At 44.3% G+C, this 19,477-nt stretch overlaps 1 protein-coding gene across 1 annotated transcript in view; it reads left to right on the forward strand.

Annotated features, from left to right (window-relative positions):
- LOC126419675 (otoferlin-like) overlaps positions 1 to 19,477 on the forward strand; it is a 468,560-nt gene that overhangs the window by 152,022 nt on the left and 297,061 nt on the right. Inside the window, exon 5 of the mRNA XM_050086891.1 lies at positions 17,142 to 17,382. Within this exon, the coding sequence (XP_049942848.1) occupies positions 17,142 to 17,382 (241 nt within the window). The remainder of the gene's footprint in view (positions 1 to 17,141; positions 17,383 to 19,477) is intronic.

Below are 19,477 nucleotides of genomic sequence, written 5' to 3' on the forward strand. Positions count from 1 at the left end.
CGGCCTTCACGCTAATGTTTACCGTCAGGGACGCACTGCAGACTCGTCCGTCACTTTCCGTGGCGAGCTAGCGCTGGCTCGCAGGAGATGTGGCCGATTCCGTAACAGTCGTGTAACTCATGTACACTGAACTGTGTTCACTGTGACAACTCCATGAAACAGCCTTGCGTGTGTACAGGAAGCTCAGCCAACCTGCACTTCAAATCCCCGGCTGCACTGAGATTTGTCAGCTGCTGCCAACAGCAGTCAGGCATAGCCCCCCAGTCCCACTTACCACTCCATTTTCGTACTTTGGACTGCCCTTCGATGCCCGTTATCGGTACGGCGCAGCTTGGGCGCAAATCGCCCACTAGGAGCGGAGTGGCGCGCCTTACCTGCATTGGTACAAACTGGTGGCTGAGGTCCCATTTTAAGCATGCTGTGAAATAGCCATTTCACAGCGCGTGTATGACGAACTTATTTCTCTTTTGCCTATTGGAGATCCAAACATCATCCCTTTCAATTATGTACACACATCTTTTAACCAGTTTTATACTGGACTGCAATACGTCTCTTGTATAAAATGCACTGCACATTACAAGTTTACCAAGGAAAAGACGGCTGCAGAATCTAAGCTGTATTGAAACTGGGGGGTATCGCATAGACTCTATTCAAAAGTAATAAATTTTTTTTACATAACGGTATATGGCGTGAAAGCTTGCTGGATAAAGATTGTCAAACACTAAGCAAGTGAATTTGTAACGTATTACGTTATTATCAGCTGCTCCATATCTACCACTGTTGAAAAACAGTGTGTATCTGGTGCTGTACTTGTTGCTGTCAGAGGTGATAGCTGAGAATGAGGGACTAAAGCAGACCATATATTAATGTTCCCTCCAAAATATATGCACCGTAGACTCACATAGCCAAAAACGTTTTGCAAAGGAGTTTAGATGGGCTTCATTTTAATGTGGCAGCAGTCTTCAGTAATTTTTTAAGTGCCTATAATTAATTAGACTTGAACGTTAGTTGATTACTACTTTTAGTGTGTATACCCTCAACGAAATACGAGTAGGCTACCAGGAGCTGTCATCGGTATTTGGGTATCTACATCTCACAGTATACGTGAGAAGACATGTGACTAAATTAACACCGCAATTGTGTAGCCATGGAGTTCAACAGCTGATACTCGGTCTAATCATGGCCAGCTGCAATTTACTTCTTACATTAGTACCTATTTGAATAGCGTAAAATACAGGAAAAACTCTTTCCAAATTTCCATAAGTCACACGAAAAAACACGACTTAGAAGCAGATATCAACAATGGCTATGAGAGATTTTACATACTAATTACAACGATTTACTTCACGGGTATTTTCGCTTAATTTGTCGTGTATAGACTGCAACATATGTTTCGGCAGCCGCAAAAACTGCAACATATGTTTCGGCAGTCGCAAACTAGATTTGTGAACATATCAATAGAATCGTAGAACTAATACTATTCTTTAATACGACAATTAGGCAGAATCTGAGAGTGCAATGTGGCTTATCGGTTAAGTAATGAGAAGTATTTAAAGCAAGTAACTGCACAGCAATGCAGTATAAAAATAATTAAAAGAAGTTAAACGCTTTGTTGCACCCCAAAATGAATTCAGTGCTCATACTTAGATTTTTTTAACTTTTCACTCGACGAGCTTCGAGCCAAGCATGTCAGTACCAAACTGGTGCGGCAGTCAGTGTGCCAACACAGCGTACTTCCAATGCAGCACAAGGCGAGTCACTAGTTGAGCTTTGCTACGGAACCTCCGAGCGAGGGAAGCAAAAGACCAAACACCACAATACATGCTAACAGAGCGGTATGAAGAGCTCACCGACATAACCAGTCATGTCACTATTCTGTCCGTGCTACCAGTACCAGAGGGAATGACAGACTTTTGAGTATCATTGAAACCGCAACAAGCTGATCGAAGATGGTCTGCCTGCTACTTGCTTGCTGGCTTCGACGCCGAGATACAGCCATTCTGATGCAAGCCACAGTTGTGGCTTGCTACTGCAGTTTCCTCGGACAATGTGGATGAAGACAACATTGCTGTGCCAGTATCCCTCACTACCGAAACTCGCTCGTGGATGATCTGCAAGCTGTCATCCTCAAACCGTCCATGCATGGAGGTGGACACTGCGTGAGCATCTGCTGCTGTCTTGGTCGTTCCATGGTGGGAGACCAAGGTCTATCCTTCAACGACAACGGCAGCCACCTGATGCCTCAGAAGGGTTGGAATAAATTTAAGAAAAAACATCTGGAAGGTGGACCCACATATTTCGTCATTTCTCATGTCATGGAATACACTTTATTGCTTAACAACAATTATTATGATTAAAAATTAAAAACCTTGTAAAAAAATGAATGACATTGCCTGCAGTAATTTAAAGAACATAAACAGGATCAATTCCTCAGTAAAACACTTTAACAATTTGTACCATTAAGAACACGGCTTAAAACCAGGAATATACGAAATACAAGTAAGAAGTCACACCAACTAGACGTGACTGCAGGATGGTTCAATAAACTGACTTTTACCGGTAAAATGAATTGCAAATGACTGCCACTAAAAGTATAACATTTCCCAAGCATGGATACAGCTTGAAAAAAAGAAATAACGCACACCCAGAGTATAGAAAGGATAACAAGTCACGCCACTGACTGTGGATGTTGGAAAGCCCATAAAATTTATAAACCTTAGTAAAACCCCTTAAGCAATAAAATACAATCCCCAAAATACACGAAAAGCGGGAAGACATACAATTTAAATGTGACTCCCGACTGGAACACACCAGAAGAAACATTAATAATGACCCTTAAATCAATATACAATCCCTAAAACCACAAGAAAAGTGACAAATCACAGCAACCAGTTATCCCAGCAAACTGGCAGCAACCACGCAAGTTTGACAATGAATGGAGTGAGCTAACGACTGCAGACAAAAAAACTCAACAGTTCATACTCAAAGTAAAAGTCGTTAAAACTTAATTCGCCCCAGAACTAGCAAAATGGGGACTGCAGGATTTAAACATGTTGTTAATGGGGAAATATAATCAAAAGGGGCTTTGGACTTGCAGAACACACCTTAAGGCTTGTCTGATTGCGCAACTATCAACATCTGAGTAGATCATTAGTTCCGGAATTTAGTGGGCGATACTCCGGCATGACATGTACCAAAACAATCAAATTTACTTAACCTGAGCTAACACGAGGTGTCTGGCTGTGGGCAAACCTAGCCGTCGAGGGACGGAAGTGTCGCCACAGCAGAGAGTATTCATACACTTGCAGTGAATACGATATGAAACAAGCAGATTGAAATCCGCACACTGATCGGTTACCATCCACACAATCACTCGCAGGCATAAGGAACATGACGAGTCCAGTTCAACATTAACACAGAAGTGGGCTCATGATAACATGTATCAATAAAAGATCAACATTTGACTTCATTCAGGGGCAAAGGAGCCTTGAGTTGCAGGATTCCAAGCAAGGGTGTTCTTACTTCTAACCCGTGCACATGATCGACAGGTGTCGTAATGTTTAAGCCTCCAGGGTTGGCCCAGTGCTTGCTGACAAGGTGGCACGCGGCGTCAGTTGTAAACTGACATTGTCACCACTTCACGAGCTCCAAGCCCGGGCAGTACGACTGCTGCAAAAACCAACTCGCTAGCCACGTGGCCTCCCACTAACTGCCGGTGCCACGGCCCCCCAAACCCAACAACACATTCCTTGACTAAAAATCCTTGCTCTGGAAATACGACAAGTTCGATATCGGCTGTACAAGTAGTTAGTGGCGCCAGCGCAGTGGCCTGCCCGCCAAAATTAAAGCCACCACGGCTCATCACTTAAGAGCACACTGCGATGCACACGAGAGCGATGTGGTGTGGAGTCGCCCTGTGCTGCACAAACGTCTGGAACAGTCAACACCTACTCATCTTCCCTGCTGCATCCTGCATGGCGACTCGCCCACGCCGCTCACTGACCTATGGCACTAGCGCCACTACTAGTTAGACAGTCCACGTGCAATGGAAATATTTTAGATCTTGTAGCTGCAAACAGGCCTGACGTTATCGATGGCGTCAGTAAAGGGACAGGAATTAGTGACCATGATGTCATCATAGCGGCTACAGTTACTAAAGTTAATAAAACAGGAAGGTTAAGTAAGTACGCTGGGGTGACAAAGTCATGGGATAGCGATATGCACATATACAGATGGCGGAAGTATCGCTTACACTAGGTAAAAAAGGGCAATTCATTGGCGGAGCTGTCATTTCTGCTCAGGTGATTCATGTGAAAAGGTTGCCGACGTGATTGTGGCCGCACGACGGGAATAAACAGACTTTGAACGCGGAATGGTATTTGCGGTTGGACACATAGAAAATTCCATTTCGGGAATCGTTAGGCAGTTCAACATTTCGAGATCCACAGTGTCAATAGTGTGCTGAGAATACCAAATTTGAGGCATTACCTCTTACCACGGACAACGTAGTGGCCGACGGCCTTCACTTAACGACGAAGAGCAACGGCATTTGCGTAGAGTTGTCAGTGCCAACAGACAAGCAACACTGCGCAAAATAATCTTAGAAATCAATGTGGGACGTACGGCATGGCGAACATATTTCTTAGGACAGTTCAGCGAAATTACGCGTTAATGGACTTGGGTAGTGGAAGGCCGACGCGAGCGCCTTTGCTAACAGCAAGACATCGCCTGCAGCCTCTTTTCTGGGCTCGTGACCCTATCGGTTGGATCCTAGACCCCACAAAGCGATGGACTCAAGTTGTCAACAAGGCACTGCGTAACCTAGTGGTCGCTTCCTGATACTGTGGGCTGTGTTTACATGGAATGTACTGGGTCCTCTGGTCCAACTGAACCGATCATTGAATGGAAGTGTTTATGTACGGATATTTGGAGACTATTTCCAGCCGAACAACTATAGAATTTTTGTAAATGACAATGCGCCATGTCACCGGGCCCCATTAGTTCGCGATCACTTTGAAGAATATTCTGGATAATTCGAGAAAATTGTTTGGCACCCAGATCGCCCGAGATGAATTCCATCGAACATTTATGGGACGTAATCGGGAGGTCGGTTTGTGTACAAAACTCTGCATCGACAACACTTTTGCAATTATTGTTGTCTGAAGGGGACTTGCAACGACTTGTTGAGCCCATGCCACGTCGAGTTACCGCACTACGCCGAGAAAAGGAAGTCCCACGCGTTGGTAGGAGATATCCTGAGACCTTTCTAACCTCAGTGTATTTTTGACAGAGAGAGCACAGAAGCAATTGTTAGAATTCCACTTAGACAATGAATTGACGTCTTTTAGTTCCAATATGACGAACGTTGAGGAATTATAGGTAAAGTTTGAGCGGATTGTAAATCGCGCACTGGAGAAGTATGTGCCAAGTAAGTGGATTAAGGGCGGAAAAGGCCCCATCGAGGTTTAACAACGGAATTCAGAAATACTGAGGAAGCAAAGGCTGTTGCATTCTCGGTTAAAAAGAGAATGCATGAATGACGGTAGCCAAATGCTGGCAGAAACTTGAGCGCTGTCAAAAGATTAACGCGCGAATCATAGTAATACCACCTGAATGACTTAGCAAAAGATCTTGCTGAGAACCCCAGAAAATTCTGGTCCCGTGTTAAATCGTTAAGCGGGTCTAAGGCTTCTTTCTATCCAATAATTTGTTGACCAGTCTGATGTAGCAGTAGAAGACTGCAAAAGGAAAGACAAAGTTTTAAATTTTGCATTTAAGAAATCGTTCACGCAAGGGAATCGTACAAACATACCGTTTCACCATCGCACAAGCCGGTTGCTGTGGCCGAGCGGTTCTAAGCGCTTCAGTCTGGAACCACACTGTTGCTACGGTCGCAGGTTCGAATCCTGCCTCGGGCATGGATGTGTGTGATGTTCTTAGGTTAGTTAGGTTTAAGTAGTTCTAAGTCTAGGGACCTGATGACCTCAGATGTTAAGTCGCATAGTGCTTAGAGCCATTTGAACCATTTGAACCTTCGCACACACTCCCGTATGGAGGACGTAGCAATGAGCATTCCTAGCTTAGAGAAACAACTGAAAGAGTTGAAAGCAAATAAGTGACCAGGTCCAGACCGAATCCCAGTTCGGTTTTGCAAAAAGTGCACTATGGTAGTGGTCCCTTACTTAGCTTGCATTTATCGTGAATCTCCCGCCAAGCGCAAAGTCCCAACCGACTGGAAAAAAGCGCAGGTGACTCCTATGTATAAGAAACTAAAAGAACAGCCTCCCAGAATTACAGACAGTATCCTCAACATCGGTTTCTGTAGAATTCTTGAACATATTCTCCTTTCGAATATAATAAATTTCCTTGAGACGAAAAAGTTTATGACCACGAATCAGCACGGTTTTAGAAAGCATCACACGTGTGAAACTCAGCTTGTCCTTTTCTTACATCATGTCTCGCGAACCATGGATGAGAGGCAAGAGGCATTCCATATTCCAGATTCAATAATGCTAGATTTCGGAAAAATATTTGACTTAGTGCTCCAGTACAGACTGTTAACAAAGGTGTGAGCATAAATTCCCAGTTATGTCAGTTGCTCGAAGACTTCGTGAGTAATAGAACCCATTAAGTTGTCCTCGATTGCAAGTGCTCATCAGAGACAATGATATCGTCAGGAGTGGCTCAGGTAAGTGTGATAATACCGCATATGCATAAATGATCTGGTGGATAGGGTAAACCACAATCTGCGTCTATTTGCTGATGGTGCCGTGGTGTACCACATACCATAGCACCTCCAGTCTTCAGTGGAGGATTTCATAGATCAGCATTTGTCACAAGCGATAACAGATCATTCCGACAGTCCATTGGACGCAGCAATGATCATTGTAAAAAATAAATCACCAGATGATACAAATAAATACAGATTTTGTTGTGGTTGCAGGTACCTCAACTCTAAGACAGCGACTAGCACATACCTGATTCCAAACATTACAGAAACGTTGGACAATTTAGGAGAGTGCAAGTACTTTATAGTGATGGATCTAAGAAACGGATGTCACCAGGCAGATGTAGGCCTGGAGGAGAGACTAAAGACAGCATTCGCAGTACCATTGGGTCTTTACCAATACCATAGGATGCTGTTTCGGCTCAAAAACACACCAGCCTCTTTCCGGATGTTATTAGATGGAGGGCTACATGGACTGAAGCCTAAAAAATGCCTGGACTATTTGGACAATGTCATTGTATTATCAGTAGATATGCTGGAACATGCGAAACGCTTGGAACACACGTTCAGCAGACTAAAATCAACATGTCTGATGCTTAGCACAGGTAAATACCATTCTGTGCCGAAACAGGTGAATTACCTTGGACATGTGTCTAGCGAGAAAGGTGTTCAAGCTGATACTTGCCTAATAGAGGCAATTTGGAACTTTACAACACCACAGTCCTCAAAGGAGCTGCCCTTGTTTCTGGGCTTATGATAAATATTATCGACAATTTGTAAAAACTTTTACACAAATTGCAGGACTATTGAATCAGTTATTAAGGAAGGATGTAGGAAGGATGTGAATATCCAGTGGTCAGCTGAATGTAAAATTGCGTTTGAATCGGTGAGGATAGCATTAGTTTCTGATCCAGTATTGATCATTCCTGATTCTGAGAATGAATTTATCCTCTCATGCAACGACAGTAACGGGATGGTTGGTTCTACTTTGGCCAAAATATCGATGGAAAGGAACATCCAGTAGCATATGCATAAGGACAGCTGAACAAAGCTGAGTGCAGCTCCTCCACTGCAGAGAAGAAAATGCTAGCCGTTATAAATGGAATAGCATATTTTTAATATTATTTATATGAATAGAAATTGAAGGTAATAAAAGATCATGTTTTTTGGTTCAAATGGCCCTGAGCACTATGGGACTTAACTTCTGAGGTCATCAGTCCCCTAGAACGTAGAACTACTTAAACCTAACTAACCTAAGGACATCACACACATCCATGCCCGAGGCAGGATTCGAACCTGCGACCGTAGCGGTCACGCGGTTACAAACTGAAGCGCTTAGAACCGCACGGCCACACTGGCCGGCGATCATGTTTTTTGTTATTATTTATAGGAACAGAAATTGAATGTAATAAAAGATCATTAATCCTTGAAATAGCTGTTAGGGCTGAAAGATCCTTTGAGTTGATTAATAAGATGTACACTCACACTCAGTGAGTTCGATTATGAGGTTTTCATAAAATAAACATGATGATTGTAACGTACCTACACCAAATAAAACCTATATTCTTCTGTGAAAATGGACGCGATAAGCAACCTGAGCTATCAGTAATCGTAATCTAACCTGCATAACACTGTGAGCGTGTTGTATGAGTGTCGGTTTCACTGTCATTTAAGCCCTCAACAAATCGTTACATGAAAAAGTTAAAACTAACATTTGGATAAGCTATCTCAGTGCGTATTTGAATAAGAATTTACAAGTCAAAAAAATTTGCTTCTGCAACGGAATTTACTGGATTGGAGTACATAACATGTTGTGGTGTGCCAGTGTCACTGGTTTGGCCCTAAGTTTTGCACTCACATCTTTAGATGACTGCCTTTTTCCAAGTGGTTTACATCAATTCGCAGCACATGCAGCAGCAGTGCTAAAGCTTATTGTTACTAAGAATGAATTTAATAAAAAGGGGTTTGCTTGGGACTTGTTAACTACTACATAACTTCTAAGAAGGGTTTTCATAAATTAAGTGTATTCAAAAACTTCAGAAATCATCAAGACCAATAATAGTTTGACAAGTATTAATAATGACGAAATGTCTGACAATGACCTTACAAGTATCAATAATGGCTGAGTGGCAGTTTAAAAATTTATTTCAGTTTCAAAGTTACATTAACATTTAGTAACCACAGCATATTTATGAATTAGACGTGGAGAATAATTATTATTATTTTGAGGATAAGGAGTCTTCTTTAACTGGCAAGCAAAACATGGGATTATTTCAAACTCGGACTAACAATCACGAGCCTAACCCTGCAATTGCTCTTTAAGCTATGCTTGCGAATTTCACCTTGAATTTCATCTTCAAGCATAGTTAAGCCACCTAAATCTGTCCTGGCCATATAAATTATATCAGGCCTTGAGTTTGGTAAGGTCTGCCATCACCGACGTGAGAGCATCTTGACACGTCTTTTGTCTCTGAGCTCTCTACCAACACCACTGAAATTTTACTCTCTTAGACAGACCTCGTCTCACAACAACGCTTTCAGTCGCGTTCCCACGTTTTGCTATCAAATTGTTACTATCGATATCAGAGTGATTATTTATTTCCGAGGACTATCACCAATCAGAGCTGTGTACAGCAGGAAAATGCTGTTCCCCTATGGCATGATCTAACTGTGAATCAGAGAAAAGATACGTGAAGAGGATAAGTGTGGTGTCGCAGAAAGCGAAGTGAACCAACACTAAAGCCTTGGAACAATAAGAGCAGTTGGATTATCATGTAGGACAACTACCTCAATACTGAGCGTGTGAATGGGTGTTAGTCACTATTTCTTACATGACTAAGGGAAGGATAAAGAAGTTCTTGACAAAGTTGAAGTGTCATTATGAAGTCACTGAGATTACTTCACAGTGAATCTTAAACTGAAGTTTCCAACAAAGGCGTCTACTATCCATGTTGAGTTAAACCTTTTAAAGGAGTGGTGGATCTATTTCTACAAATTCTAGCAACCTAGTCAGTGCATATGAAAACGACCAAGAAAGTCAAGAAGCATTTACCAGTAGATAAACATCATACATATAGGGTATCTTATATGTTGAGCTCACATGACAATTAGTAATATCCAAGTTTTATTACGTCCAGATCTATTCAATATAACTTCCATTTTTTTTAAATTCTTGTTCAAGTGCTGTTGTGATTTTATATTTATCTTAGTTACCACGGGTCGTTGAGTTTGTGTTTTTAATAAGTGTTATTTCATAGTTGATTTGTTTTGTATATGCGTTTTCGAAGGAGAGAGGGAATGATTAAAGTTGCTCTCCTCAGGTGGCAGACTAAGAGATGGTTTGTTGCAGTCCTACATATCACCAGCGGACGAATGATGCATACAGTTCACAATTAGCCATAAGAGTCAGGTGTGCTGTTCGCCAGACAGATGTATGTGCTGCTAACCAATCACCAGTGGACACTAAACTTGACTTTTTATTTGTGGGAAATGAGGAACAACGTTCACAGGTTAAAAGAAGCATTCGTAGAGCTACAGAAAGAAGAACAAAAGGACAAAGTTTTCACCAAGATACAGGGCGAATCCAAGAACTGAGGCTGTCACATCGCAAATTCAGAGTTCACCTTGCGAAAATAATTGACGTTGTACCACAGAGGCTAATTCATTAAGAAAAAGAGAGTGATTGGAAGCAGGAGGAAGTGTATTGGAGAAAGTATTCGAAACAGCGGATGACGAAGATACATTGAAGTTGAATGACATGGCTGGGCAAGTACACTGATGGCACGCATCACTAAAACTGCAGTGCGCAGAATGGCATACTACGCAACTGTCGAGTTTAGAACAGAGTATTCTAAACAGCACCAAGCCGGTACGTGAGCTAACACTGAGTTAGCGCTGAACACACAGGGTGCAATGAAACAGTAAAGAGCAGTTTGGGAAAAATACAGAATTGGCTGAGCATACTAGACAGTAGCTGGATTTTACGAGCATTAGCAGATAGACTCAGTGGTGCAAGAACGAGGGTAGCGTTATTACAAGAAGCAGTTTGCCTTGTGGTAAACAGGCATCCGAGTTCGGCACTATTGCCGCCTCAACAGTTCTTGACTGAGTTGAACCTAGCGAAAAAAGAGTTTCCTGCAGAACTGCAGCATGTGACGGAGACGACAGAAAAGAACTTGGAACTATTTTAGTACATAGCAACTGTAGAACTGAGTATGGACACAGCAAGATTGTATGTATTGAACCGATTGTTGGTAGCAGGAATGAATGCAAGGTACCAGTGTTATGCAATTCATCCTTATCCAGGAAGATGGACTAATGTTGTGAAGATGGGACGCGTGTTGCACCCTCGAATGAGTTCTGCATTCAGTCCTAAACGTGTTCAAATTTTTACTGGGTGAGTTCAGAGGCAAGCGGGCCAGCTCAGAACCGGTATGTCAATTAGGATGTCAACTTGGTTTTCCGATAATGTAGCAGAAGGCAAGGCATTAGCCGAACGTTGCCACGCAACCTCGCAGCGAGGGAAGCAAATGAGCAAAAATGTATCTCCAATCACCACAGCGCCACTGCAACACTAAAATGTTGAAGAAAGACCTGATCTCAGCAGCCAAGAACAGTTACTGAGCCACCACAATAAATCCCAGAACGCTGACAAGTCCAGTAACCCAGGGCAAATTCGCTCTTTCAGCTAGAGCCTCTGTGTCAAAGGTGAGAGTTCTGCTTCTTAAACAAATGCTCAGAGCTCACAGACGCATTCGGTCAGGCTACCATTCTGTCGCTATCGCCAGTAACAGAGAGAATGACAGTCTCTTGAGTTTCAGTGAAACTACGACAAGCCAGCCGATGATGGTCTGTCTGGTACCTGCTTGCTGACTTCGACACCGAGACACAGCCATTCCAATGCAAGCCACAGCTATGGCCTACCACTGCAGCTTACTTGGTTTTCGCAGATGAGGAGATGATTAATATGCTGCCAGCCCTGCACCACTGAAGACCGTTCGTGAATGTTCTGCAAGCTGTCATCCCCACACTGTCCAGGCGTGGCACGTCCACACAGGCCCTGGGCATTCCGTGAGGATCTGCTGCAATCTTTTGTTTGTTTCACGGCAGGAGACCAGGGCCTGTCCTTCATGACAACCGTCGTACTGGATCCCGCAGTCGGCTACATTCACATAAGCGCACAAAGGGCTCTCCACGAGAGGTGTAGAGCCACCCTGTGCTACAAAAACATTAAATAACAGACAAGAGCTACTGATCTTCCCCGCTGCAATGCGCCAACGCCACTTACTGACCTGCAGCACCAGCATTACGTCTCAGTGATGAGGTGCATCAGGGGTTCACCACAGCATGCCGATGAGACTGGACGCCCGATAACACTACGAAGCACCAACTTTACTCTGTGCCTTCATCCTGACAATAAAATTCCATTGCAGATATCATAGTGCTACTGACGCTCCGGAGTTAGTATCTTACCACTGCCACGCCACCACTCGGCTCCCTGACCCACAGTGGCCGTGGACAACCCGGTTTGCTGCAGCTTATAAAAGACAGGACTGGTACTGTTAATACTTCCACACTAAAGATGAGTTTAGTTATGTTTAATCACTGAACACGGAGGAAATGAATTGTGATTCTCTTCACATAAAAGGTGTTTATCGCATTATTAAGAGAAATTGCAATGTAACATTCGATTTCATTTCAGTTTGTATGAGTAGTTCGGGCTTGCACAACCTAACATAGCCGTAGCAACAGCATTTACTAGCGCAAATTTTGTTGTCAGCGGAATTAGGCACACGGTTAATTGGTAATCATTGGCACATGTTCATCAGGACAGACTTCATTACAGATCAATTATCGCAGATGTTATGCTCATCGCAGCTTTTTGTTCAGCTGCAGGCATATACTTCCGTACAGTTTGAAGGTTACTAGAGAACTCTCTCGCGCACAGCGATCAGCTGTACTGTTTTCTATGTAAAAAAAATTTCTTGTAGTAAAAAATTCCTATCCGACGACAAATATGAAGTCAACACGTTTATCACTATTTCTTACTGACTATGTAGTTTCTGACTTTATCATTTTGTTGACTATGTTTCCACAGTAAAGATGTTGCATACATTTTGTAGTTCACTACTTGGTGACAGAGACCACTAAGCTATATCGAACAGCACTACACACCTGATACGTAGGAAATATTTGTAACTGCTGTTTCATTAATTTTTTAGGTGTTGAATGTTAATACGAGGTAATTTAGGGTGTTAGTTGATTAGAAACAACGGTCGTAAGTGATTGGATAAACCACGTGCAGACGAGTGCTGCAGATAGTTCATGCAATAATTATTGCCTTTGTTCTGGCAGTGTTTACCTCAAGAATCAAGAAGCAATGATTATATGAGGAAGTAAAATAATTGAGGTACAGATGCAGGGGGGATTTTGTATTACGCTCGAGCTTTTAAATTGCTCACAAATATTTTTGCACCACCATCATGACTTGCGTACTTTGTTTGAGTAGAGCACATTTTTTTTCTTCAATAGTGCACGGGGTCATGCAGTTTGTGTAAACTACCCAAGATGAGAACACGGCTAGTGCCATATGGCGATTTCCCAGAAACTTCGCTCAGTGGAAAGAGAGTCAAAATATGCGAACACGTACCTCAGGTTATCCAAAGATACTCGATCGTTTATGAGAAAAGTAAGGTAAAGGTTTTCTTCGTAATTTAGATGCCTTTTAGAGCGCGACAGCTTCAGCCGAAGTTGTAGCACAGTGACTAGCGTCGCGACCTCTGACTTTTGCTCCCCATGTTCGAAAAACTATTTTTATTTTATTTTATTATATTTTATTCAGTTATCTACCCATGTCCGTAAAAGGTTTCTACACGAATGTTTCTTATGAACTCTGGGGATGCAAGATCTTTATTTTAATTGTAAAATTACAACTGGTTTCACAATAAATGTCTTACATTTGTTACATGACATATGTATGTATTGTATTTTCAGGGATTACAATATTTTTCAGTTCTCGTGCTCTTATATTTCATTCTTATAGCAGTTCTTACATAATTATTATGTTTATTCTTCAGGAAGATTTGGTGCATTCCCTTGAATGATAGAAACCAATTGTAGAAAAATTCGAACATAGAAATTTCGAACATCACGAGCATGGCGCCAAGGCACGTTTTCTTCGTGGGGATCTCACTCGGGAAAGAAACTTCGTTAACATTTCTGAAGATTTCACGTTTTGGCAATAATTTCTCAGAAAATCACTGGTAACGGATCACTTTAGCCAAAACTGGTGTTTGCAATTGATCATGAATCAACATACAGTACAGGAAGTTCACCGAACACGATTAACAAATTGTTTTCTCTTTCGTTTATTTTATACAGGAAGTTCACCGAACACGATTAACAAATTGTTTTCTCTTTCGTTTATTTTATTATAGGAATGCGTGGTGTCTGTCCTTTCGAACATGAATCCACAACCTTCAGTGCGGACCCACATTTACGTTTGGTCTTCTAGGGAACCTAAAATCAGTGAACATGGAGAAAATGGACGTGAACTATGGGAGTGTGGGTCGGCCAGGGAGCCGGCCTTCGCAAAAACACTGTGTTCAGGTGGTGCAGTGGTTAATGTAACTGCCTAGTATGCAGGAGATCCCCAGCCGGGCACATTTTTTCATTAGTCGTCACTGATTCCGCATAAAGTTTTGATGCAGCTGGTATAATTAGTTCCTTTCCTTTCCTTTCTTTTCTCCCGCTCCACCGTCAAATTACGTAATATTTATTTGTTTTTACTCTTTAAATTCGTTCACCAGAGACACCATCACTAAAAGAATGAGGACAACGTTATTTCAAAATACAGTGGAAAACATTCGCGTAGTCATCTTCAACGGACAAGGGTAGATAAATGAGAAAGGAAAATAAAAACCATAATCGGATTTCGAGCATTGGACGCTAAAGTGTGAAGATACGATGCTACGCACTGTGCCACTGCTCCAGTTGAACTACACTCATGCTCATAAATTAAGGATAATGCTGATACATGGTGAAACAACGCTCTGGTGGGCGGTTTGCGGGTTTAAATCACCTCGGGGTATGTCCATGCGGTGCATTTGACCTGCAATCGTCGCACGATGGCGTTGGCAGCAGTCCACATACGCAGAGGTGTGTTAGTGCACGTCAGAGTACGGTGTAGCGAGTAAGTGTGCAGACGTTCTCAGACATGCTAATGATGACTGTGTGTTGAAAATGGCTAAAAGAACACATATTGATGACGCTATGAGGGGTAGAATACTAGGGCGACTACAGGCTGGTCAAAGACAGCAGGTCGTACCACGGGCCCTCCGTGTGCCACAAAGTGTGAGCTCACGATTATGGCAACGATTCCAGCAGACAGGAAACGTGTCCAGGCGCTACAGTACGGGACGTACACAGTGTGCAACACCACAAGAAGACCGATATCTCACCATCAGTGCATGCAGACGGCCACGGAGTACTGCAGGTAGTCTTGCTCGGGACCTTACCACAGCCACTGCAACAGTTGTCTCCAGACACACAGTCTACAGACGACTGAACAGACATGGTTTATTCGCCTGGAGACCTGCAAGGTGCATTCCACTGACCCCTGGTCACAGGAGAGCCCATAATCCCTAGTGTCAAGAATACAGTACATGGTCATTGGAACAGGGGTCCCAGATTATGTTCACGGACGAGTCCAGGTATAGCCTGAACAGTGATTCTCGCCGGGTTTTCATCTGGCTTGAACCAGGAACCAGATACTAACCCCTTATGTCCTTGAAAGGGACCTGAATGGTGGTCGTGGTTTGAAGGCGTGGGGTGGGATTATGATTGGTGGACGTACACCCCTGCATGTCTTTTACAGAGAAACTGTAACAGGTCAGGTGTATCGGGACGTTCTTTTGCACCAGTATGTCCGCCTTTTCAGGTGTGCAGTGGGTCGCACCTTCCTCCTGTTGGATGATAACGCACGGCCCCTCTGATCTGCCAACGTGAAACAGAAGGTATCAGGCGAATGGAGTGGCCTGCCTGTTCTCCAAACCTAAACCCCACGAGCACGTCTGGGATGCTCTCGGTCAACGTGTCGCTGCACGTCTTGAAACTCCTGCGACACTTCAGGAGCTCAGACAGGCACTGGAGCAAGAATGGGAGGCTATACCCCAGCAGCTGCTCGACCACCTGATCCAGAGTATGCCAACCCGTTGTGCTGCCTGTGTACGTGTGCACGGTGATCATATCCCATACTGATGTTGGGGTACATGTGCAGGAGACAATAGGGTTTTGTAGCGCATATGTTTCAGGACGGTTTTCTCAATTTATCAACAATACCGTGGACTTACAGATCTGTGTCGTTTGTGTTCCCTATGTGCCTATGCTATTAGTAGTTTTGTGTAGTATTGTATTCTATTGTATGTTAACCGGGGACCTAGAAACGACGGAGAGGCTCCATCCCAGCCCCAGCCGCAGTGGTCCATAACCCCACGACGACTGCCACAGTCCACTTCACCCCTCCGCCGCCCCACACCGAACCCAGGGTTATTGTGCGGTTTGGCCCCCGGTGGACCCCCCAGGAAACGTCTCACACCAGACGAGTGTAACTCCTACGTTTGCGTGGTAGAGTAATGGTGGTGTACGTGTACGCGGAGAAGTTGTTTGTGCAGCAATCGCCGACATAGTGTAACTGAGGCGGAATAAGGGGAACCAGCCAGCATTCGCCGAGGCAGAAAACCGCCTAAAAACCACCCACAGACTGGGGGATTCGTGCCGGGGACCAGGCGCACCTTCCCGCCCGGAAAGCCGTGCGTTAGACCGCACGGGCAACCGGGAGGGTCAGTTTTGTGTAGTGCCACGTTGTGTAGCACCACATTCTAGCCGGCCGGGGTGGTCTCGCGGTTCTAGGCGCGCAGTCCGGAACCGTGCGACTGCGACGGTCGCAGGTTCGAATCCTGCCTCGGGCATGGATGTGTGTGATGTCCTTAGGTTAGTTAGGTTTAAGTAGTTCTAAGTTATAGGGGACTGATGACCACAGCAGTTGAGTCTCATAGTGCTCAGAGCCATTTGAACCACATTCTACAATTATCTTTAATTTATGAGCATGAGAGTATATACACACTAAAAGACACGTACAGCACTTCGAAATTTTTGACAGTCGTTTTCTCACAGCCTGTCGAGTACCTACGGACAAGTCGAGACACCGTGTTCACTTATTTTGACCCCTCCTACACTGAGCGAAGTTTCGGCTTATGGCACTTGCCGTGTTCTCCTCGTCACTCTGTCAGTACGTAGGACGGTTTCGCTGTGGGCGCATTGTCGTATTACGGTAAGATGTGTAGAGAGAACAGTTGGGAACGCCGTCGAGGCGGGCAGCTGCAGGCGGATAACACATGACCGCGCGGTGCCGCAGGAGCTCGACGCTGAAGAGCGTGCGCAGCCTGATGCGGCTGGGCAAGCAGCGGCCGTCGCGGCACGACTCTGACGGCGAGGAGGGCGGCGAGGCGCGCCAGCGGCTGCTGTCGGGCGGCGACTCTGCGGGCGACGCGCGCTCCCTGGGCGGCCTGTCGCGGTCGCGCTCGCGGCCCGGCAGCCAGACCTCGCTGTCCTCGGGGCCCGCAGATGCAGACGCCGACGCGCCCACCAGCCCCGCCGCGCCGCCGCCGGACCAACGCCGGCCCTCCCTCTCCGCAGTGGGCTCCCCCACCCAGGTACTGCCAGCAGCCTCTCTCCACACTGTACCTTCCCTAACGAATTTCAATCCTCCGTCGCTTCCCACATCTCTTGAGAAGCACACCTGACAAAAAAAATTTGAGAAAATGAAACGTCTACAGCCGTCCTTATATTGTAGCAACCAGTTTCGGCGCTTCAGTAGCTACGGAAACCATCTGAAAACATTCGTGTCAGCATTCCAACCATTGAGTGATTGGAATGATGATACCAAAGTTTTCAGATAGCCTGCCTAACCAGGTATGTTGGCCACTGATGCGCCATATATACAGGATGGTCCCTTGATCGTGACCGGCCCAAAAATCTCGCGAAATAAGCGTCAAACGAAGAAACTACAAAGGCGAAACTTGTCTAGCTTGTAAGGGGAAACCAGATGGCGCTATGGTTGGCCCGCTAGATGGCGCTGCCATAGGTCAAACGGAAGCCAACTGCATTTTTTAAAATAGGAATCCCCAGTTTTTATTACATATTCGTGTAGTACGTAAAGAATATGAATGTTTTAGTTGGACCACTTTTTTTGCTTCGTGATAGATGGTGCTGTTATAGTCACAAACATATGGCTCACAATTTTAGACGAACAGTTGGTAACAGGTAGGTTTTTTAAATTAAAATACAGAACGTAGATACGTTTGAACATTTTATTTCGGTTGTTCCAACGTGATACATGTACCTTTGTGAACTTATCATTTCTGAGAACGCACGCTGTTACAGCGTGATTACCTGTAAATACCACATTAATGCAATAAATGCTCAAAATGATGTCCGTCAACCTCAGTGCATTTTGCAGTACGTGTAACGACATTCCTCTCAACAGCGAGTAGTTCTCCTTCCGTAATATTCGCACATGCATTGACAATGCGCTGACGCATGTTGTCAGCCGTTGTCGGTGGATCACGATACCAAATATCCTTCAACTTTCCCCACAGAAAGAAATCCGGCGACGTCAGCTCCGGTGAATGTGTGTGCCATGGTATGTTGCTTCGACGACCAATCCACCTGTCATGAAATATTCTCTTCAATACCGCTTCAACCGCACGCGAGCTATGTGCCGGACATCATGTTGGAAGTACATCGCTATAACCCGCCAAGGTCGCTGATGTTCCACTTGTCGCAGCCATCGTGGATTTTCCGTTGTCCATTAGCGCATATTATGGGGGTTTACGTTACCACTGTTGGTGAATGACGCTTCGTCGCTAAATAGAACGAGTGCAAAAAATCTGTCATAGTCCCGTAATTTCTTTTGTGCCCAGTGGCAGAAATGTACACGACGTTCAAAGTCGTCGCCATGCAATTCCTGGTGCATAGAAATATGGTACGGGTGCAATCGATGTTGTGTAGCATTCTCAACACCGACGTTTTTGAGATACCCGATTCTCACGCAATTTGTCTGCTGCTGATGTGCGGATTAGCCGCGGCGGCAGCTAAAACACCTACTTGGGCATCATCATTTGTTGCAGGTCGTGGTTGACGTTTCACATGTGGCTGAACACTTCCTGTTTCCTTAAATAACCTACTATCCAGCGAACGGTCCGGACACTTGGATGATCTCGTCCAGGATACCGAGCAGCACACATAGCACACGCCCGTTGGGCATTTTGATCACAATAGCCATACATCAACACGATATCGACCTTTTCCGCAATTGGTAAACGGTCCATTTGAACACGGGTAATGTATCACGAAGCAAATACCGTCGGCACTGGCGGAATGTTACGTGATACCACGTACTTACACGTTTGTGACTATTACAGCGCCAACTATCACAAAGCGAAAAAAGTGGTAAAACTAAAACATTCATTTTTCTTTACGTACTACACGAATATGTAATAAAAAATGGGGGTTCCAATTTAAAAAACGCAGTTGATATCCGTTTGACCTATGGCAGCGCCATCTAGAGGGCCAACCATAGTGCCATCTGGTTTCCCTCTTCGAGCTAGACAAGTTTTGTTCTTTGTAGTTTTTTCGTTTGATGCTTATTTCTTGAGATATTTGGCCTGGTCACTATCAATGGACCACCCT

Source organism: Schistocerca serialis, chromosome 1, assembly GCF_023864345.2.
Source record: "Schistocerca serialis cubense isolate TAMUIC-IGC-003099 chromosome 1, iqSchSeri2.2, whole genome shotgun sequence".
Classification (NCBI taxonomy): Eukaryota; Metazoa; Arthropoda; class Insecta; order Orthoptera; family Acrididae; genus Schistocerca; species Schistocerca serialis.